Source organism: Microtus ochrogaster, chromosome 2 (assembly GCF_000317375.1).
Source record: "Microtus ochrogaster isolate Prairie Vole_2 chromosome 2, MicOch1.0, whole genome shotgun sequence".
Lineage (NCBI taxonomy): Eukaryota > Metazoa > Chordata > Mammalia > Rodentia > Cricetidae > Microtus > Microtus ochrogaster.
In genome coordinates, this window is record NC_022010.1 from 31,135,899 (window position 1) to 31,159,111 (window position 23,213).

Here is a 23,213-nt window from a genome sequence, read left to right on the forward strand (position 1 = left end):
CTCCAGCCCAGGTATTCCCTCCAGCTCCAGGTATTCCCTCCAGCCCAGGTATTCCCTCCAGCCCAGGTATTCCCTCCAGCCCCAGGTATTCCCTCCAGCCCCAGGTATACTCCATTCTTTTGGCTCAGAGGTAGCAGCCTCCTCTTAGGGAGCCTCAAGGCTACGCTCCTACCATTGAGAACAGGAGGCAGGTAGAACCTGGACTTTTTGCTCTAGCCTGACCATACTCTTTGGATATATTACAAACCTCACTTTGATATTCATGTTGATGCCTGGCCATGCTCAAGGCCAGTCAGGGGTTGGACAGAAACTGTGCAAGCAGGCTTTTCCTTTGTAGTGACAAAGAGGAAGAATAGCCAGAAATTGGAGACCCTAGGTGACCCATAGCATGCATTGGGGCCCCGCCAAAGCGTATTACTGTCCAAGTGTAACGTGGCTGTGGACTCGTGTTCCTCTTTCCCTCCTCTCTGGGGTAGAAGTCCTTGAAGCAAAGGCCAAAGATGACAGTGAAAAGGAGAAAAAAAACAATAAGAAAGTATAGTTTTGAAAAACTGAGACTGGGCCATGCTGCAGGCCCACCTGCTTCTTGATCTCCCATCACCTCCGTGGAAGATGGTGAGGGACAGAATGGCAAGGGTTAATGTGCATGGAATATATATTTTTACATCAGTCTGATGAACTGATAACAAGACCAAGTTCAAATATATCTAATGATTTTACTTGTATCCCTAACTGTTGCAAAAGAGCAAAAGCGATTGAATTCGTGTGGATTCTGACAGGAATAGAATAGAAAATTCTCAGAACATAGCAAAAAGGGTATTTTTTTTTTTTGGCTCCAAGGAGTAATATGTGTTGACACCATTTGAAGCGTGTGAGTAGGGAAAAGACCCCTGAGCCTTAATATGAATCTCAATGATTTCCTCTTATGTTAAGGGATCTTCACTGTGAGGTGTGAGCTGTCAGAGCCCTTAAGTGTTTTCTCCTTGCCGTTAGTTCTTATCTGGTGTTCCTGGGGTAGGCAGTTTTTGTTCATCACATTAGATAGGGTGTGAAGTAGTCTCCTGTGGGCTCTCTAATTACAAAGGTTAAGTGCCATTTTCTTAGCCATTAATCCTTTATACAGCTTTCCCTAGATCTTAAAAACAAACACTATTGCTTTCAGACTTAAAAAAAAAAAAAACCCACTACCACCACCAAAACATCTGCTATCTTTCCTGCTGTGGTCTTGTCCAGGGGAGGCAAATGGGGGTGGCTTTATTAGACAGTGTTGTGGGTGCCCCCTCTCATGAAAGAGGCTGGAGGCACAGCGACAAAACCCACTTCCTTACGAGGTGAGACTTGCATTAAAATGCCTCCAGATGGAAGGCCACGCCAATCAGACAAGGTGATTGTGACTTGGCTGAGGGGAGTCACGTGTTGTCTGACTCTGCGTGGCTGTGAATGGCTGTGATGTTCCAGGTGTTGTTTTTGATCTGCTGGGAGGGATGGTTTTCCAGCATAGGGCCATTCAAGTCTTCAAACATGAGGAACTGGCACACCTGTGTGTCCCTAACCCCCTCCGGGGAAGCAAAACACCACTAGTACTAACCTTTGGCGGGCACTGACTTGCACCTGGAGAAGAAAAGGTCCGTTTGCTGGTTGATAGTCATGAATTTCTCGGAATCGGAACAGCCCTTCCCTCTTGGCTGTGTGGCACATTCACATTTGATGGCTTGAATGCTTACAAAATGTTCCAATGTCACTTGTCACATGAGGCAATTTTGCAAGTTAATTCATAGGGGTAAAATGGGTTATTCTGATGTCCCTTACAGTGAGATATGTCTTCCACTGCCTCTAGGAAGATTTATACTATCTGTACTACTGGGATTTCTTCTTTTTTTGAATAATAAATTTTGAATACCAAATCTTTGCCTTGTTCCAATTTAAAAATAACTCCATGGCAAGCTTCCCTGATTCGCTATGATTTTATTCCGTAGTGCAAAGTTTGGATGTGCAGTGTTCCCCCATAGGCTCACGTGTTTGAATGCGTGGCCTAGCTGAGCAGTGTGAGCTCCAGGCTCAGTGAGAGACCCTGCCTCAGAAAACACAAGGCAGATAGTGATAGCTGAGAGCACCCCAAGCCCTCCTCTCGCCTCTGGACTGACAGATGCATACACGCACAAACAAGCATGCAGATAAACCTTATATACATGCATGTACATACATACACACAAAATCCATTTCACTTTTATTTGATTTTATGTGTGTTAGTGCTTTGCCTGCACGGATGGATGTGGACCTGGTGCCCAAGGAGGCAAAAAGAGGGCATCAGCTCTCCTGTAACTATCTACAGACAGCTATGAGCCACCATGTAGGTGCCAAGTCCTGAACCCTATTCCTCTATAAGAGCAGCCAGTACTCTTAACCACTGAGCCTCTCGCCAGCCTCCAGAAATATCTTGAGAATCCATTTATGGATGAGGTAAATGAAATAGCCTTTTGGGAGAAGAGAAGTGATTCACAATCCACCTGAGCAAGGCAGTGTGTCCGTGTTTTACTGCACGGAGGTGAAATGGATGTGTACATGAGGAGCTATCATCAGTTCTTCACGGAGAGTGTCCTGTGGTCATCAGCAGACGACACTGACGTTCCCTGGGGTGCAGAGTAGACACCAAGTCTTGGAACACTAAGGAAGCCTGGCTGCTTCTCCGTAAGGTCCTGCCGCCCTTTGAACTTTCCTTTCTCTCTGTGTCACGCCTGTGACGGTCCCCTCTGTTGTGTTTCCAGTCCCCATCGTAAAGAAGACATGGGCAGCACAGGCAAGCCTTCTCGAGTACTACAGTGACCACGCCGAAAGTGCCATTCCTACAGTGGACCTGGGAGTCCCCAATACGGACAGAGGTGAGTCCTGGCTTTACTGTCCACTTGGAGTGCAATCCCCAGGCTGTGTAAATTCTGCAAGTCAGGATAAGCGGACATCTAAGGACTGGGGCTTCTTATGTTAGTTTTTTTCTCTCTGTTTTCGCGGAGCACCTTTCCCTGTAGATACATCCTGGCTCTCGCACGAAACTTCAAGTGCGGACAGAAGTGCTGTCTTTCTGTTAGGATGTGCTCATCCTAGCACCGAGCACTTGTCAGTCACGATACAGTGGAGCAGTAGTGTTTTCCCAGCCCCACAGTTCATCGTGGCGAGAATAGGAGGTGCCAAGTTAATCTGCCATCTTCTTGCACAAAGCTTGTATCCTCCCAAGTTACGGTCTAGTTCGTACTTTGAATCTCAGAGTGCCTGGCACATTCCGTAATGCTCAGACGTACAGTGAGCAGTGTTATAGTATTAATATTTTGATTAGAAAGGGGTCGCGGCTCTACCGGGTTTTCTTCTAGATGGGAGAGTTCACTAGTGAAAAACGTTTTAGACAGAGTCTTATGTAGCCCAGGGTGGCCCTTAAAGCGACTGTGCTGGTCTTGAATTAATGATCCTCCTGTATCCACCTCCCAAGTACTAGGATTATAGGCATTGCCTTACTTCGTGCTTCTGCTGCCGTGATAAAACACCAGGTCCAAAAGCACCTTAGGGAGGAAAGGCCTTAATTCGGCTTACATGAATATTAGGGAAGACTAATTTCTGGAAACATTCCAAGTTATTATTGTACCTATCAGGCTCTTCTATCATTTTAAAGCTAAATAAATAAATAAGTAAATAAAACGTATGCTACGTATTTAAAGCGAACAATACATTACAGTTTTCTTCTTCCCTCTTCTAGGTCACTGTGGAAAAACTTTTGCCATTTTGGAAAGGTTTTTGAATCGCAGCCATGACAAAATAGCGTGGTTGGTGATTGTGGACGATGACACACTGATCAGGTAGGAGCCCTTCTCATCCTGGGGCAGGCTCAGACGGCTGTGTAGGCGTGTCTGCGTCGGGTGGTGCTAGAGAAGATACAGGCCACTGCCGCGCCGACTGCCTTCTGACCATGCTCGGCCATTGCTGCGGGAGGAGACACCAGCTGGAGCCCACACACAGCTTATGTTAAAGGGTGGAGCTGAGAGGCTCAGGGGACAAGGCTGTTAGAGTTTTCAGGACCTGGATCTAGAAAAGAGACAGATGTCCGAAAAGACAACCCTGGGCATCTGCAGAGGGCCCTCCTCAAGTGTTCAGTAGAGTAGGGTGTCTGTGTGAGGAAACTTCTAGATGCTGGGACAGAGCCTGCCAGACTGTCAGAGGGAATGATAGTGGGCACTCACGGGGGACTGGGCATGACTGAAGTACCATAGCCCAGTGACACTGTCCCAGAGTTGATAGTGTTAGCATCTGTTATTATATTGTTATTAAATATAACCATCACGGCTATTTCATATGTTCAAAGGAGATGCATGGATGAAATAATAGTCTTATAGACATTTTATTAGGGATTTAAAAAAGCCTTTGGAGCAAGGTTAACAGCAAGGTAAACATTGCAGAAGAAAAATACAGGAATTAAACAGTATGGTAAAAATTACTGGCCAAAGAAAAACACAAGGCAGAGGGGGGTAAAGTGCTATAAATGACATTATTGCACCAATTCATAAAAATTAGAATTATTAGTTATCTTAGATACATTGTTTCAGTGTTTTGATTTCAACTTATTATAATTAAAACTATTTAATTATAATTAATAAAAATTATATATTTTTTTTTGTTTTTCAAGTCAGGGTTTCTCTGTGGTTTTGGAGCCAAATTATATAATTTTTAAAAGATTTATTTATCTTATTTTATGTTCTAGTGTTTTGCCTGTATCTATGTATGTGTACCACATGTGTGTAGTACCCATGGCGTCCGAAGAGGGCGTCAGATCCCTAGGACCTGTAGTTAGAGATGTTTGTGAATCACTCCGCGGGTGCTGGGACTCAAACCCTAGTCCGCTGCAGGAGCAGACAGTGCGTTTAACTTTGCACCATCGCTCTAGCCCCTACTGTGTCCCCTACTGTGTATTTCCACACAGAGTCACAGTGTAGTCTTGATTTCATTTCTCTTGGTTAAGCACATAGGAGCAGAATGGCTGATCTCTGTCAATGTTAAATTTCCTGAAGTCGAGGACTTTTTCTGCCCTTAGGAAATAAACAGTGGGTTGGTTGGGGATGGTCTAATGTATGCACTTTCAGGAATGTGGGGAAAAAAAAGCCCATATTTGTGTGTGATTGTGTTGGGTTTTTTCTATTCTCGGAGGAGAGCCTGTGAATGAGACACTAGAGTAAATGGGATAATTGGGAAATCTGGGGAAAGGCTGTTTGAGGCTTTCATCCCATTTTTGTAACTTTTGTATAATTATAAAGTGCAATACCATAATAGGCCAGAACAGAGCATTCCCTGGCATCGAGAGGTTGGTGTTCTGCCGGTGAAGCTCGCCTGCACTGCCAAGCTGTGCTCATCCGGCACGGGCAGTACTTGCTAGAGAGCCCGGGCGTGCTGCTTGCCTACACATCTAGGACTCAGCAGTGCCTGAAATGGGAACAGATTGTTAAGTGCAATGCTTTCCCTGAGCCAAATCCCCATAGATGGAGCTGAAATCTCTCTGCTTCATCCACGTCCTTTCTCTTTAGTGAACGCGAAGAGGTGATAATTATCAGACTTCATTTGCGGTCTCCGAGCCCTGTTGAAGATGTTCCATGGTATAAGAAAAGGAAGCCCAGAGAAATCTTAAATTACTTTAACCTTAAAATACTGAATGTCGTAGGTGGAATTGATAATTTCACAATATGTGGGAAGAAGAGAAAAGCAATTCTCTCTCCCTTTTTAAATTTTTGCTATTTAAAATTTTTTTATGTCTATGAGCGCTTTGCCCCATGTATGTATGTATGTGTATCACATGCATGCAGTGCCTGCCAAGGTCAGAAGAGGGCGCTGAATCCTCTGGACCTGGGGTTAGTGGTTGGGAGTTCGTCATTTGGTTGCTGGGAACCAAGCCTAGGTCTCTGCAAGAGCAGCCAGTGCTCAGCTGCTGAACCACCTCTCCAGCCCTCTGTCTGTTTAAGCTCAAGAAATACCCCTGTGCTGCCCTAGGAAGTTTGGGGATTTTGGTCGTTTACAAACTGAACCCTTAGGAAATCCCAAGCATGAATCCTCCGTCAGCAAATACAGTCAGCCTCCTCGTACAAATTAATTTCTCAGACGGCTTCTTCATGGCAGATTCCGAATGAGGTGCTTAGGATATGTAACCCTCGTGCCTGGAAACAGAATGTGGAAGGATAGTGCTTTATACTCACTCAGAAACTGCCAAGGTCAGCAAAGCCCTCGGCCCCCAGACATTCTAAACCTGCCTGTCAACCTGTAAGCCCCTGGAACACACTCGTGTGGAGGGCTTGTGGCTGCTTTTATCAGTAAAGTCATGTTCCCTGCTCTTGGTTTCACCATTTGCTTTATTTAATTGTTTGTTTGTTTGTTTATATGTTTTGGTGTCTAGAAAGGGTGATGGACCAGTCACTCTTGTATGTATGACCTCCCCCTTGTCACCTCCATCCCCCCAGCGAGGGACCCTGCATGTCTGGGACACCGGCTGCCCCTGTACTCTCGTCCCAGTGTTAGGATGCCCCCCAGAGCGCATGCCACCCACCCAGGAGCCCTCGAGCTCATGGATCAGGGCCTCGGAGGCAACTTGAAGCTTAGCCCTTTTCACATTTTAGCCCAAAGTTACAGGCTATTGGGAAAGTTGTTCTAAGGATCACTGGTCAGTGTTATAAGGGACAGTTAAGACTTGATGGTGGGTGACCGGGAAATCTCTAAAGTAGAGGAGGCCTCTGGAAGGCGTTCCTAAATGTTATCATTGGTTTCCTTTTCTCTTCCTCGCCCTCTCCCCTCATCTATCTTTGTCTGTCTGTCCCTCCTTCCCTCCTTCCTTAGCTCCCTCCTTCCCTACTTCCTTTCTTCTTCTCCCTCCTTCCCTCCCTCCCTCCCTCTCTTTTCCTTTCTTTTCTTTCCTTCCTTCCTTCCTTCCTTCCTTCCTTCCTTCCTTCCTTCCTTCCTTCCTTCTTTCCTTCCTTCCTTCCTTCCTAACCTAGAACTTGTTGTGTAGACCGGGCTGTCCTCAAACTCTCAAGAGATCTGCCTATTTCCTGCTCACAACTGTTGAGATTAAAAGCATGGCCCACCCACCCAGCTCAAAATGGTCTAATGCTTTGTTCTATCGACCTGTATGCTATGCTGGCTTTTAAAAATGACTTTTCTATCTTCTTTTCCCATGGTCTGGTTTATTCACCTTGTTGCAGCCGTGCTTGTGGTTGTGGGCATCCACACTGGCCTCCGTCAGCTGCCATCCTTGGCACTGTGCAAGGACAGGTGGGCCCCCAAAATATTTAAAGGATACACACGTATACCTTAGTTCATTTCCTGGGAAGCCTTGTTGAGGAAAGGCAGTACAATTCGAGGATTTGTGGGGGAACCCGTGTAACCTCTCTCTCTTCCCCACTTGCTAGCCTCTGCCTGATAGGAAACCCCAAGCCCGCTTGCCCGGAAGCTCTTTTTTGCCCATCAGGAGTTAAAACAACCTTGTCCATTTGAGAAGAGAAGAGTTTGAGTGACACTCATATGGGAAGAGCCTGGGAGAGACTTACAGCCATCTGACCACCTGCGGGCAGTCATTCCTCTGCCACCCCACTGCCCCAAGGGAGGCTCCTGTCCCTGGCAGGGCTGAGTTCAAGTTGGATGGAGGGTACCTCTGATGTCTGGCCTTCTCTTCTAATGGGCAGTGTTCTTATTGGGGGGGGGGCTTTTAAAATCCATTTATTCTACACTTGAATTTCACCTCAAAATGATTTATTCTGAAGCCACGTTAGAGTTAAATAAAACCTCTCTTTGCATTTCAGCATCTCCAGGCTCCGACATTTGCTTAGCTGCTACAACTCCAGTGATGCCGTGTTTCTGGGTGAGCGCTATGGCTACGGCCTGGGCACAGGCGGCTACAGCTACATCACAGGAGGAGGCGGGTGAGTGAGCAGAGTGGTTTTGCCTGCAGCCGTCTCTTGCCTCCCTGTATCTCTGCTAATCCCTGAAGGGTAGGGTCCAGGAACCCCTGGCCTTTAGATAAAATGTGACATTGGTGTATGACTGTGCCCACACCTGTGCCAACTTTAAATCTGTTCCCGATCACTTCTAATACACACCACAACATAAATGCTGTGGAATTCCCTCTTTTGAGGAGAGGATCTGATTGGGTGGCTTCAGCGAGCCTAGAAGGCCTCCTTCCTCTGCCTCCAGGGGGATGAGAGACTTGCAAGCCTGTGCCACTCTGCCTAGCTGGAAATAGGTTTTATGGTGTGTTCTTTACGGGATGATGAAAAGACTAAAACTCAATGAATGGTATTTTCATCCATGGATGTGGAGCCCATGGATGCGGAGCCCATGGGTGCGGAGCCCATGGATGCGGAGCCCATGGGTGCGGAGAGGACCATTGTAGATGTTAGATTCTCTTCCCACGCAGGCAGGAATGGTCTGCAGTGCTGAGCCTGTTCTGACACATGGGTCCTTCCAATGGTGGTTGCTCCTATAACAGAAATGTAAACATTATATTTGAGAAATGTGAGCAGAACGCACAGTGAAGAGCTGCTTCTCCTTTGAAGGAGGAATGTGTAATTCAGGTCAGCGTACTTGGTAGGAATCTCCCTGGAATTAATGCTCGATTCTAGACAGCCAACTAGTTTTGACTGTCTTTTTAGATGGACAAAAAAATGCTTAGAGACTTTAATTCCAGAAAAAGTCATTAAAATTTTAAATTATCTAGTGCCTAATAAATCATATTTGATGAAAGGAGAATATAGAGTCTTAGACTTAGGCAATTAAGTAGTATTTGTGTAGGATTCATAGGTTTTAAATAATAGCTAAAAAAAATCAATCGTTTTAAATGAAGCACCTGCCTGAACTCTATGGGGAAAGATTTTAATTTGATTTTTTTATGGGTAAATCAATCAAGCAGTTAATCTTTTCTGCTTTTACTGCAGTCTTTACTATTCGGTGTTAAGGGGGCATTAGCTGGTTATCAGCCGCAGGCATTTGTTTACTGTGTGCCAAGCAGAATTATATAAAGTGTCTGAATTATTATAAAGTGTTGGACCAGGGCCTTTTCTTCTATGCTCTAGTGCCCGGGTTTGGAATGCTTCTGTATTAGACCTTTTTACCTGCCGCTGTAACAAAAGACTTTAGCCTGGGTAACTTTTAACAAGAAGAAAGTTCTCTAGTTCACAGAGTTAGAAGTCCAAAGTGTGGCCCTGACTTCTGCTCAGCCTTGGTGGCAGCCCTCTGGTGACATCACACAGAGGATGGCTTCACGACTGGAGCCTACGCATGAGAAACTGTGCTGAGACAGGAAGCAAGAGAGGTCCAAGAGACAACTTTTTCCTCCTGATAACCCGGGAGACAGCGGAGAGGAAGCTTCCTGCTTCATACTGACTTGATTTCCCCATGGCCTATGACCAGAGTGTAAAGCCCACCACTTACCAAGGTTCTTGAGGCCCCTCGTGGCTTGGCATGTGTCCTTTGGACCTTCTAGCCTGATCCGTCTGTGTTCTCATCCTAGTGGATCCATGTTGAACTTGTTTCCTTTCCTCTCTGAACACGGTCCCCTGAAGCACTGTTCCTCACCCCAGCTTTGCGTCACCAGTTCTCCTCACAGACTTCAGTTGCTGTTATTTGCCTCTCCCCTTCGCCAGCGGTGCAGCCTGCCTAGTCCCCGTAGTCACGGCTGGGCGCCTTTCTGGTGCATTTGCGCGGTACATTCTGCAATCCATTACCATCTAATTGCCTCGTTACTCTCCCATTTCCCACTTAGGTTATGAATTATTCCTAGACAGCACCTGTGTCCTCCTTCTCATTACGGCCCCACTTCGTAGCTAAGGGACTCATTGCTTTTCAAGGTACAGAGAGCAAGTAAATAAAGAAACGCATAAGCGCTGGCATTTAATTTCCCCATCGTTGACATGACTCATGCAAGGTTTTTTTTTTTTAAGTTCCTTCATTGAGAGGCAGAAGTAATCTTTGTGAGACAATCCCTTCAGTCAGTCTTTGATAAAATATACAAACAATATTGTGTACTCTGTCCAGAGCCGCTTAGGATTTCCTAACGATTTGGCTGAAGAGTGAATGAGGTCAGGGGCTGGAGAGATGCGTGAAGGAGCACTGGCTGCTCTGCAGAGGACCCGGTTCAGCTCCCAGCACCCACATGATGGTTGATCTGTTACTTCAGTTCTGGGCATATGATGCCCTCTTCTGGCCTCCCTGGGTACACATAGATACATGCAGGCGAATACTCAAACATACACATAGAATAAAAATAAAAATAACTACTGAGGCATCTTCCCAGCACCCACAGTTTTTAATATTTAAAAGTTGGCAGGTAGAGCCCTCAAGTCTTCTTTCCTACCAAGCTGGGGTTGGTCACTTTCCCTGTGGGCGGCCAACTTTATTCAGAAAGAACTTGTGAAGAGTACTACTAACTAAATTTTGCTAAAGCCTGTGTGTACGTGGTGTATGTACTGTGTAAAGTTGCTCAGTGTGTGTTGTCTAAAGTATAAGATCGTAGCTGATGGGAACTTAGATTTTACCTTCCCATGGAGTTGGTCTTCCAGAAGCCGACCACAATGAAAGGCCTTATTTATTCCCATTCTACTGGAGCTGGCAAAAGAAAACGAGGAAGTATTTGGTGGATGCTTTTCCCTCCCACAAACCCCTCCTCCAGGGTTGGGAGGGGGGCAGTTGTAGCTAGCTGACTCTGCTGGAGTCCGATGAGGACCAGAAAGCATGTGGACCTGGGTCAAATCTGTAAGAAAGATCTTTGCAGTTGGCAAACTTGCGGTTTGTGTGTGTACAGTTGACAGGAACTTTACCTCCCCGCTTTTGTTTCGTACAATTGTGTTTCCTTATAGATCAGCTATAAAGGGCTTCTGTTTCCATTGTTGTTGAGTCTCATCTGGCATTTTAGCAAGACCAGGAGCACTGTCCATCCCCGGTGTTTGCACGGTCATCCCTGGTGTTTGCACTGCTGTCCCCCGTGCTTTGGACTGTCATCCCTGGCGTTTGCACCATCGTCCCTGGTGTTGGCACCGCCATCCCCGGTGTTTGCGCCACCATCCCTGGTGTTTGCATTGTTGTCCCTGGTGTTTACACTGTTGTCCATGATGTTTGCATTGTTGTCCCCTGGTGTTTGCACTGCCATCCATGGCCTTTGCACTGTCGTCCTGGGCGTTTGCACCGTCGCTCCCCAAGTTTCTCTCTGGTGTGTAACTGCATCCAGCAGACCCCAGTGTGGTGGGGGAATTACCATTTTAAATCGGCATCTTCAGACTCCTCCTCCAGCGCTCTGTCCTGCTGGGTGGACTCGGGAAGATCTTTGCAAAGGAAGCTTTCTGGGTTGTTTTATACATTGAGCTTGTTTGATGTCTACTGTGTGCATGCTCTGGGTTGTGGGAAGATGTGTGTGGATTTTAGTTCATCTGTGTCCCCTCTGAGGCTGTGTGATCTAAGGAGGACTTTTATTGCTCTGGGACCAGAAAGGAAGCCAGAGACCTGTTTCTCAGCCATTGAGAACTGCTGCAGCCAGGGGTGGGTGCTTTCACTCCGCCCATGGCTGCTGCGGGATCTCCATGCTCAGATACTCATTTAAGGATCACCTAGGGAATGGCTCCTTAGACACTAAGAATGTGGCTGCCCCTGCTGCACAGGCCAACAGGTGGTGGGGGCAGCAGCTAACTGTCTTTCCTCAGTCTTAGGCCCCCTTCTGTCAGATGAACCAGGGGCCCAGCTGTCAAGGGAAGCCCAAGAGGGTTGTATGAAAGGAGTTGGCTGCCTGGGATGCTGAGGGAAGCATAGAAAGGCCAGAATGGGGCTGGAGCTTCCCCCAGGAAGTAAGGCCTCGCATCCCAGGCCAGATGGTGTCACTGATCAAGATGGGTCACGGTCTGTCCACCCTTGTGTTACTTTTCTGTTGCTGAGACAAACACCATGACCAAAAGCGACTTGGGGAGCAAAGAGTTGATTTCATCTTATGGCTTGTAGTCCATCACGAAGGGAGGTCAAGGCAAGAGCAGGGGCAGAGACCATGAAGGAGAGCTGACTTCTTCCCCATGACTTTCTGGGACCGTCTGTTCAGAGCTGTCACTGCCCACAGGGCTGAACCCTCCCATAGCAATTATTAATCAAGAAAATGCCCACAGACTCGCCTGCAGGCCAGTCTGATAGGGACATTTTCTCAAGTGAGGTTCCTTTTCTAGATGATTCTAGTATGTATCAAGGTGACAAAAAATGAAGACAGTAATGTTGGAAAAATAACATCATATAGTGTTTGCTTATAGGAGATATGCGTACAATTGTCTGTTAGGTAGGTAAACATCTCCTAAGGTGATTTCACTTTCGTATAAGTGTAAAACCATCATTTCCAGTGTAGTCAATGGAAGTGTGCCCATGTGAATAACCTGCACAGTTCTCAGGAGTGCAGCCCCTAAGCAGAAGCCCTCCGTTCAGGTGAACTGCTCCACCGTGCCACTCCTCACTCCCTTTCCTGTCTGCTCCCACCAGCATGGTCTTCAGCAGGGAAGCCATCCAGAGACTTCTGGCCAGCAGCTGCCGATGCTACAGCAACGACGCCCCCGACGACATGGTCCTGGGCATGTGCTTCAGCGGGTTGGGGGTCCCCGTGACACACAGTCCCCTCTTCCACCAGGTGAGGAAGCGCTTCTCTGCTGTCTCTCTTCCAGTCTGTTCCTTTCTCCTCTCCGGCTTTGGAAATGATCTTAAAGAGAATAGGGTAGGTTCCATGCGGGATGTTCTTTTCATATTTTACGCATGCATGTGTGTTTTGCCTGTGCGTGTATATGTGTATCCTGAACCCACAGAGTTCAGCAGAGGGCATCCTAGTCCGTGAACCTGGAGCTAGGGATGGTTGGGAGCTGCCCTGTGGGTGCTGGGAACTGAACTTGGGTCCTCTGAAAGAGCAGCTGGTGCTCTTAACCACTGAGCCATCTCTCCGGCCTTTCCTCCAGGGATGTCCTTACCAGATCTTGTACTTTTCATGTGCATTATAAAGAGAAGGAGACAACGCTCAGAAAACCAAGTGATACTGGACCAGAGGCCTTGCAAGCCGAACTAGGAAGCACACGTTCCCTCCCCTCCTCTCCCGTCTTTTCCCTCCCCTCCTGTCTTCTTTCCCTTCCCTTCTTTCCTCCCTCCCCTCCCTTCCCCACTGCTTCCCTCCCCTTCCCCTCTTCTCTCCCCTTCCCTCTCCTGTACTCTTCTCTCCCCTCCTCTCTTCTCTTTGGGTAAGATAGACAGACATATTGTTTTGGGAGACAGGAAATGAAAACCCAAAACTGCTGACCTTGATAGGAAACAAGAACCTGCGTCTTTATGGGCTTGAGGCTGTTGTTTAGATATGTTTATGGTATCCTCAGTTTTTACTTTGGCTTGTTGAGTTTTTCTGGGATGACTTTTAAACAGGTGACTAGAGTCCATTAAATTTCAAGGTGGTGTCTGAATGTATTTTCTAGATTACAGACAATTAATAAAACGATTACATTAGTCAATAAAAGGATAAGATAATGTTTATAGAGGTGATGGTTTTCATGTATTCTTGATATGAATTTCAGAGTTGGAAAAGGGAATTATTCCTATTAATTTTAGTAATATTTTAAGAACTAATGTTCTAAAAATAATAGCATATATGTCATTTTTAATTCACATCCATTTAACATACACATATCCTTTTTAAGAAATATGAAGCTTTTTGAAATTTGAATATGGATGCATGCATATTAAAGGGCCCACTATATATTCAAAACAGGGCTTCTATGCTTTTTAAATTATTTAAAATTATTGTTACTATTTTAATGTATATGGGTGTTTTGCCTACGGGTGCGACTGTGCTCTACCTGTGTGCAGTACTCCCAGAGGCCAGAAGAGGGGACTGGATCTCCAGGAACTGGAGTTACAGATGGTTGTGAACCACCATGTAGGTGCTGGGAACTGAACCCAGGCCCTCTGCAAGAGCAGCCAGTGCTCTTAACCACTGAGCCATCTCTTGGGCCCCTACCTCTGAGTCTTTCTTTTTTCTAAATCGGTAAGTAGCAAATGCTAGCACAGCAATATAGAAAATTGAGCATGGTAGAATCACGATAGAAAAACAGCTTTGAACAAAGCAAAGTAAGTGTAAAATTAGCAACAGAGATAAAACCCATACCTGTGTCAGGGACAGCACAGGGAAGTTAACAGGAAGCCTTTGTGAAAGGAAGCTCCCGGGAACCCTCTCTTCACCCTCACTCCTGACCCTGGGGGAAGGCACATGAAGCTCACGGGAACCCTCCTGACCCCGGGGGGTGGGGCGCACATGAAGCTCACGAGAACCCTCACTCCCCCCCACAAAGGCACACATGCACCCCAGCCTCCAGAGGTCTTTCCATTTTAAGCCTGTGTCTTATGCTATCTTTACGATAACTCAGAAAGTGAATTATTCTCTGTCCCTCCCTCTCAGAGGCTATGTTATGATGTTTTATGTCACAGTGTTTTACTCATGGAAAAATAATTAAAACTGTTTGTGTATAAGGAAAGCAATTTATCAAGATTAATTAGATGTTTCTATCTCAACCCCTTCCTCTTAGGATAAAATACATTAGTCAATAAAACGATGAAAGAGAATCGGAAAGATAACATAATCCTGAAGGGAAAGTCTTTTGAAGATAATTCAGAAATGATTGTGTTGTTCCTCATGGTATTTCCCTTAACTCCTGTGGCAAACCTGAACCCCATGTGAGTTCAGAGTGTGCTTGTCACCTGTGCCCCCAGCTGACCCTGCTGGATCTGCTGTCTTCAGCATCTTCTAGAGTGTGACTGGATTCGAGCAGGGTTTCCCATGTGTGATGCTGGTGCCCAGCTCTTGACACTGTATTCGTGCTGAGAGGGTGTGAGAGGTTTGCCACACCTCAGATCCCCGCTATGTGAGAGATGGAGGGGTCTTGGGGCGTTCTTGGGGCAGCATCTATTTCTGTCAGTGTTGGAAGGGAACTCTAAGGAATGTCTAGATCACCCCTTCCAAAATCCTACTTCACTAGTGGAAATGGATCTGCAATGACCAGTGAACTCTCTGCACAAAAGACAAATATTAAACTGGACAAGGATTTGTAAAAATAGATAATGATTTCAAGACTCTGGACATCAAATGAAAACAAACATTTTTTTTGATTTAAAAAAACAAAAACAAAACGCTGCTATATGTCCTTTTGAATATGAATAAAGGAATACAAGTCCTTCCGTCCTTCCTGCCCAAAGTCACTTCCATTCTACCTGCTCCTTACCCTTTCAGCTTGGTTACAGAGAACACCATTTTTACCTGATGCGCCTCATTGGAATAAATAAAAGCTCTGCTTCCAGAAGAGATGACGTGGCGTAGGGAAGAAGAGATGAGAACATACAAATAAACCAGCCAAAATAGTCGGTTTAGATATGGAGCAAACAAAGATAGGCCACATCTCCACTGCAGTCCCTATAGATCAGCGTCTCACTCAGCTCTCCTCCGAGAAGCTTCTCACTGTTCTTGTAGAGGACTCGGGTTCAGTTCCCAGCCGGCTCACAGTCATTTGTAGCTCGCGTTGCAGGGCTCCAGTGCTGTCTTCTCACCTCTGCGGACACTAGGCACTCATATGACGCACATTCATACATGCAGACAAACACTCATAAAAGAATCTAAAAGGGTGTGTTACATATATTCACATGTACATTACATATACAAAACAGACAATTTTTATACTGTAAGCTAAATAATTTACTACATAAAACAAATCGCCGTATAAGTTTATAGGCAAATTAAGAACATTGACAGATGCCAACAAAACCATGTGTGGTTTCCATTTGCCTTTGACTCCTGGAGCTTTTGTCCCTAACCCTGTCATTAGAGGGCATGTCTAATTCTGCCTGTGTTTCATTTTCTGAGGTGCAGAGAATTTGAATGGCAATCGTACTAAACCCTTTTAGTTTTCCTTAGGTTTAGTCCGTGTTTTCGTTTGTCTTAGTACAGCTAGACCAGAATTACACTGCCTTTCCCCATAGTGAACTCATGTTTTCTTTCTTGGAAAAAGCTGTCACCAGGCTATGTTGGGGCAATAGGTAGCCAGGACCTGAGAACGCCTTGCCTCAGCTCTTATATAACCCATGCCTGGCAGTTTCTCTGAAGAAACCCAGTAAATAAGTTTTTTTCCCCCTTTTTAAAAAATCAAATACCACACACCGCTGACTTAAATGAATCATCAAGGAAACCTTTTGTGTTTATTACCATGCTGGAACAGTCTTCCAGAAGGGAAGTGTGGAACGCAGACGTAGAAGGAAAAACATTTGAGAAATTAAAGAAACTGAAGGCCATGAACAGGGAATTCAGGAGCATTTGAGAAATTAAAGAAATTAAAGGCCATGGATAGGGAATTCAGGGGAAAATAGTGGAAAATGAGTCCCTTCTTTAAGGCTCCCATAGTCACTATCACATGTTAAAGCAAAGTAGCTGCAATGTGGAACAGCATTTATCTTGGGCCATTTTAAATCCCAGCGTTTAGGAGGCAGAGGCAGGCGGATCTTTGAGTTCAAGGCCAGTTGGGGCTGTGTAGAGAGATCCTGTCTCAAGCAGCAAAACAAAATGTTATTCTGAAATAATAATGTAAAGATTTCTGTGTGCTTACTGTGTATGTGGCTGAAGGATGCCTTCACATTGTGCATATGATGGCCAGATGCGCGAATCAGTTCTTCTTCCAATGTGTGGGCTCGAGAGATGGATCATCTTTTTAAACTGACAGTAGATTTTTTTCATACAGTGCATTCTGAGTACAGCTCCTCCCAGATCCTCTTCCACTTCCCTACCCACACTAGTCCACACCCTTTCTTTCTCTCTTTAGAAAACCAACAGGGTTCTAAAAATACACAAACAAAAGATAAAGTAAAAACAGACAAACCAGAAAAGGACAAAATGAATAAATAGGAAAAAAAAGACCCAAAGGAAAAGCACAAGAAACAGATGTGCAGATGCAGACACACACATTTGCACACACAGAAGTCTCCTAAAAACACAAGATCGAAACCATAAGGAAAAAAAAACAGACAAAGTATCGAGACAAAGACAAAACAAAAAAACCAACAGTAAAACCCCTCTAAAAATAGCAATGGCTCATTTTGTCTTGACCATCTACTGCTAAGCTTGGGCTCACCCTTAAGGGTGGTTTGTGTACCCAGTGAGGCTCCGTTGGAAAAAAAAAATAAGTTTTCCTTTGCAAACAGTTGTCAGTTGGAGATAACTTCTGGGTTAGGGATGGGGGCCTGTGTCCACTCCCTCCCCCCATCTGAGACCTACGCAGGTCCTGTGAGTGCGGCCACAGCCTCTGGGAGTTCCTGTGTGCCTTGGTCCTGCTGTGTTTAGAAGGCCTTGTTGTTTCTTTGGTATCTTCCATTCCCACTGGCTCTTTCCACCTCATGTTCTACAGAGTTCCTTGAGCCCCGAGGGGAGGGATTTGAGGGAGATGTGATCTCTGAGTGAGTGTGGACCTCTGCCCTTGTTCCCATCACCTCAGGAGGAATGAGCCAGTCAGTCTTAATCCCTGGGAAGCCATAACACTGTGCTCTTTGTGCAGGCTCGGCCAGTGGATTACCCCAAGGACTACCTCTCCCATCAGATTCCTATATCGTTCCACAAACACTGGCACATTGACCCGGTGAAGGTGTATCTCACGTGGCTGGCACCCAGCGAGGAAGACGGCGCCGCGCAGGAGACACAGAAGGATCCACGAGAAGAGTTATAGAACAGAACCTGGGAGGAGCCGAGAGAGAGTCACCCCGTGTGCCGAGCTGTGGTCTAGCTGCTTGGGTATGCCACACGAAACAGACACTTCTCAGCCTTCGTGGAAATAGGGTATTTTTTGATGGGTGGACTCGGGGGAACCTGGGGAATTCTTTGTTTTGAGTGCTGTCGTTATTGTAACACAGTGATTACTGTGCCTCTTTTTTTCTGGGCTGTGACTCAACAGCTTTGTGACTGTCACAGGAAATAAATGGTACCCGAAGTCCTTTTCTGTTCTCTTCGTCGTAACGGGGATTCTAATACAAGAATGTGACCGACTGTCATGCTATATAAACATTGAGTCTTTTGATATGGATAGTGCTAATGGGATGAACCTTTAAGCCAGCAGTTCTCAACCTGTGGATTGCGACCCCTTTGGGGGTAAAATGACCCCTTTACAGGGGTCACCTAAGACCATCAGAAAAACACAGAGATTTACATTACAATTCAAAATAGTAGCAAAATTCCAGTTATGATGTAGCAACGAAAATAATTTTATGGTTGGGGGGTCACCACAGTATGAGGAACCATATTAAAGGGTCTCAGCATTAGGAAGATTGAGAACCACTGCTTTAAAGGGTCCTGTTGATGATGGAAATTAGTTCCCGGGAACTCAATAGGAATGAGGTACTAAGGCTGATTCATAAAACGTAAAAGTCATTGTGAAATTCCCTTGCTCGTACAATCATGGTTGCTGTGTGTTACCTCCTCTGCTGGTTACACCCCAGAAATAGAGACTCGAGAACAGCTACTGATGCTCTCCCGGAAGTCCTCTGCTGTAGCAAGTGTCGAGTGTCGCCAGGAGTTCAGATGTCGGGCCCACAGGTCTCTTCTGTGTCAGCAAACCCCGTGGGAGTCCGAGGATTCCGTGGGAGTCCCAGGATCCCGTGGGAGTCCCAAGATCCCGTGGGAGTCCCAAGATCCCGTGGGAGTCCCAAGATCCCGTGGAAGTCCGAGGATGTGAGCTGCACCGGGAGCTGGCGTCATGGGCGCTTTTCTCCGAGTCTTCCTTAATAACTTGCTTCTGGCTCAGGATCGACAGCGTTCACTCTGGCCGCTGCAGCTTGGACCTCATGGAAGGGACAACACGGTGTTTGGCAATTTCCCTGGGTTCTTAAGGAACGAAATGGAATAGAATGTTTTGAAGCAGCCCTCATTTCCAAACCATACCTTTTAAAATGTAGTAGTTTAACAATTCAGTATTGATGTATAAGAAACACTGCGTGTTAACATTTAAAGCGAGATGACTGTGTTATAAGAAGGTATTTGCACATTGATTTGATCTTGAGCTCGTAAGTTTTGTATATTGCAATGCTCTCCTTTCTGTTTTCAGTCCTCAGTTCATTAACCTTGCTTAGAAGGCTTCCAAACCCCACAGGTTTAAAGCCATACCACCAGAAGTTCCTGTGTGTTTATTTTTTTTTAATATTGTGTATTTCCCATGTAGCTTACCTTTGACTCGTGTCCAAGTTCCTGCAACAGCGTTTGTCCTTCTTCCCAGCATCATTAAGTATTGGGACTAGTGTATGGCAGCCCTGTACCTGCTACTTCTGGTCTCTGGCGGAATGCACTGCACTCTGTCTGTGAGAACCAACTTTGTGGTCCAGCCAGCAAGTGGACTGGGGTCAGTTGTGTGAACGTAAAGGACCGTTCAGGATTTCTGGGTGTTGTGCTGAGGGTTCCAGCATCGTTGCTATCACGGCTGTGAGTGTGACCATTGCTGCCATAGTTCTTGACATTGCAATATTAGCAATGGGGGAGCTGACTGCTACTCCAGTGAAATGCAGGGAAGTCCTCAGTCATCCCCACTCCTGTCTGCCTCTGCTCATGCAATATCCCCAGCCAGAGAAGAGAGTTCCCTTTAACAGGACGGAAGCTGCGTGTCTGAACACGAAGACCTGAGTCAGCCTTTCTTCTCTGTTGTGACCTGTGCCTTCATCTGGCTCTGGAGATCCTTCCCTGGTATGTCTAGATAGGTGGTCAAATTTCTTTCCTCTTTGGAACCACAGAAGTCTAACCATGAATAAAACCTCTTCAGCTTACTTCTGATTTTGCATTTTATCTATTAGTTGAGGTCAGAGAAGGGAGTGGGGAGGAGTGTGCAGGACAGGCATTGAGAAATTGGGAGCACGTGCAGATCAGTAAGACAGTCAGTGCCAGCTAACCGCTTTAGGAAAAGGCAACAAAGTTAAAAACATGGCTTTAAAGTTAGTATGCTTGGATATATAGCAAATGACAAGCCCTATTTGAGCACCAAGTGAGAATTGATGTCTAAAAAAAAAGCAACCTTAATCTCGAGCCTGGATTTTTTCAGGGTACATACTATCCTCTTCGACATCCTTTTTCTCTTTAAGGATTTCTTTACCAGTGGATATTTTTATCCTGAGGATTTAGCACCGAGGATTTATGTGTGAATTACCTGGTAGGCCATTTTTTCCTTCTAAGCCATTTCTCATGAACTAGCACATTGCCCGGCGGTGTAGGATTTTTTACATCTTACAGCTAAATCGGAAGTCGAGACTCAAAAATAACCTTTGTCGAATACTTGGAAACATAATCACGTGCCAGCCTGAGTAATGGTGCCATGCAGGGCGTGGAAATGCCAGTGTTCTTTGCGCGTCCCAATTGATTGAAGCCGTTCGGCGCTTCTGCCTCCCTTGTTGTTATGGATGTGTGCGGAGGACTCAGATTCACAGTGCGGTAGACATTTGTAAGAATGCCTGTGGTGCTCGCATTCATAAAGATGTCATTTCTGCGGAAGAAAATCAATCATTACCCCATGAAGTATGCTGTACCAGACTTACAAGAGTGCCCTTTCCCCCACTCACTGCCTTGTTCCTGCCATCTCTGAATGACTGGCATGAAAAGGTGCTATGATTTACATCCCCGAGCCCTCTAAACAAATCACCTGTTAAATGTGTTTTTCCTCCATTCTATAGAATAAAATAAAAAAAGGCTTTGTTTGTTGTATGGTTTGGTCTGTGTTCTCTCTTTAAAGGCTTGGATATTCCAAGCGGGGGGAGGATGATGCTCAGGAATAAGGTTCGTTGACAAAAAGCTGGCTTCTGAGATAGTATCGCTGTAAACACCCTCTCAGCCCAGGACTGGGGGGAAGAGCTGAGCAGGCTGGGTGAGGCTTGGGGGTTCTGTGGGGGGGGGTAGTCGGAGGGTCTGTCTGAGAAGGGGACATTGGGGCAGAGATCTGAAAGACCAAGGCAGCTGAAATTTCACTTGTGGTTACAGTGTTATGAGCCAGGGGGACTAGGTACAGTGCAGGCCTCTGACATGGAAGCAAGTGGGGGCTGTTCCTCAGCCACCATTGTCTTGCCATGAAGGGCAGGTGATGGCCAGCCCTCAGTTGGATGTGGAAGTCTGGGGCTCAGTAAGCCATTGAAAACAAGCATTTTAAAAGTTACTTTCTTTTTAAGTTATGTGTAGTGTGTATCTGTGCACGTGGGTATGTGTGTGTAAGTGTAGTGCTCTCTCATGAAGGCCAAAGGCGTTAGATGCCCTCGAGCTAGAATTACGGACAATTGTGAGCCTCCTGACATCAGTGCTGGGAACTGAACTCGGGTCATCTGGAAGAGCAGCTAGTGCTCTTAACCCCGAAGCCATGTCTCCAGCTAGACCAGGAGCCTTTGAGAGGCTTTGCCATCTCAGGCGTGGATAGGATAGGCTGCAGAGAAAGCAGAGTGAAGGAAGGAGACACATTGTGTTCCTGTGACGTGGGTGCTGGATGCCAGGGGTGTGTGGTAAGGGAAGCCTTGGGAGATATTTCAAGATGCAAATGTTCCTTTGCATTCAGGCTGCCAAGAGGTCCATTAAGAGGGGACAGAAGTGACTCTGAGTCAGTGGCTTGGAAGTCACTAGTGACTGGACACGCCTACTCCCAGACAGTGAGACAGGGTGAGGAACAAGCACAAGTTGAAGTTGGAAACAATTGTAAACCTCACTGTCTCTGTCTCTCTCTGTCTCTCTGTCTCTCTCTGTCTCTCTGTCTCTGTCTCTCTCTCTCTCTCACACACACACACACACACAGAATTCTGGGTTTGTTTAAAGTCAAGAGGACGAAGATGACTCAGGACATGAGGTTTTTGGAGTTTAGTTTTCTTGATGGAAAGTCCATGACAGTATTCCAGTAGAGGGTAAGGTCGACTTCCCCGGCCGTGTTAGTGAATGGAGCTGGAATTCAGAGCTCTGGGGTTGTGGGGATCTGGCTGCCAGGAGAATCTACTAAGCAGTGGAGAATGGCAGCAGATAAAGACTCACTGCAGTGACTGTGGGTCGTTACAGCTGTTCTCGTCCGTCACATTTGAGACACGCCTCTGCTGTGTTTATTTTTGTAACGTGTGGTTTTGTGTAAAGCAGCCTTCTGAGTACTCCAAGGGAAACTGCCCCATATCATGGTCCCTTTACACATCACAGGCGTGCAGTCAGCAGCAAGTGGTGGAACTAGGTTTGAATTTTTATCTTATGTGGAGATGAGTATTTTGCCTACTTGGCTATCTGTGCACCACATGTGTGCCTGGTTCCCCTGGAAGCCCAAAGAGGCTATCAGATCCCCTGGAACTAGAGTCACAGCTGATTGTGAGCTGCCATGTGGGTGCTGGGAACTGAACCCAGGTTCTCTGTGAGAGCAACCAGTGCTCTAACCACTGAGCCACCTCTCCAGACCCAGAGCTAGATTTTGAACTTAGTTAGGCATTTCAGCTGCAAAGTGTTTGTGTGTGTTTAAATCCTTCTGCAGTCTATCAAGAACGAGTAGACTTTCCAGACTGAATGTCTGCCTAGTTCTAAATGCCAGCTCATGGGAAGATGAGGAAGAGATCACAAATTAACTCCACAGACTAGAGATGATTAAGCAAAGTATGATTATTTATTGAATGAGTTGTAGGACTACTGTGTGCTGTCAGATTAAGACAATAAGAAGCAAGCTACTTGAGAATAGGAAACATTCGTTCTGCCACTGTGGAAAAGGTACACTGGCGGTGGGGAATGTGCTTGTCTCCCTTGACGTCACAGTTTCACTCTGTGTGTGCCTTAGTGAACTCAGTGTGCACAACAGGACCCAGGAACCTGAGTATTCACAGTGGCGTTGGCTGTTTCTCAGGCTGGAAGCTGCATCTAGCCTATGTGTCTGTTGCTTTTAAAGAACAGGTAAATAAATTTGTGGCATATCTTTGTGACACCTGCACATCTTCACAAAGCAAGGACTCACATGAGTGACCTACGGGTACAGGAGACATCACCATGTAGGCCACATTAAACCATCAAAGAATAAGATTTACATAGGATTTCAGTGATGTAATTTGAAGTCACAAAAATGGAAAAAGTGAGCGTCGTGGCACATGCATATCTTTAAATATATATATACGCATATGCATATACATATATACATACACACATACAT

At 45.9% G+C, this 23,213-nt stretch overlaps 1 protein-coding gene across 1 annotated transcript in view; it reads left to right on the plus strand.

Moving 5' to 3' along the window:
• Positions 1-18,196, plus strand: part of B3glct (beta 3-glucosyltransferase) — an 87,457-nt gene extending 69,261 nt beyond the window's left edge. The window contains exons 11-15 of the mRNA XM_013350863.2: positions 2,766-2,879; positions 3,743-3,842; positions 7,818-7,937; positions 12,517-12,661; positions 17,598-18,196. Of these exons, the coding sequence (XP_013206317.1) occupies positions 2,766-2,879; positions 3,743-3,842; positions 7,818-7,937; positions 12,517-12,661; positions 17,598-17,765 (647 nt within the window). The 3' untranslated portion in view covers positions 17,766-18,196. The remainder of the gene's footprint in view (positions 1-2,765; positions 2,880-3,742; positions 3,843-7,817; positions 7,938-12,516; positions 12,662-17,597) is intronic.
• Positions 18,197-23,213: the final 5,017 nt, after the last annotated feature.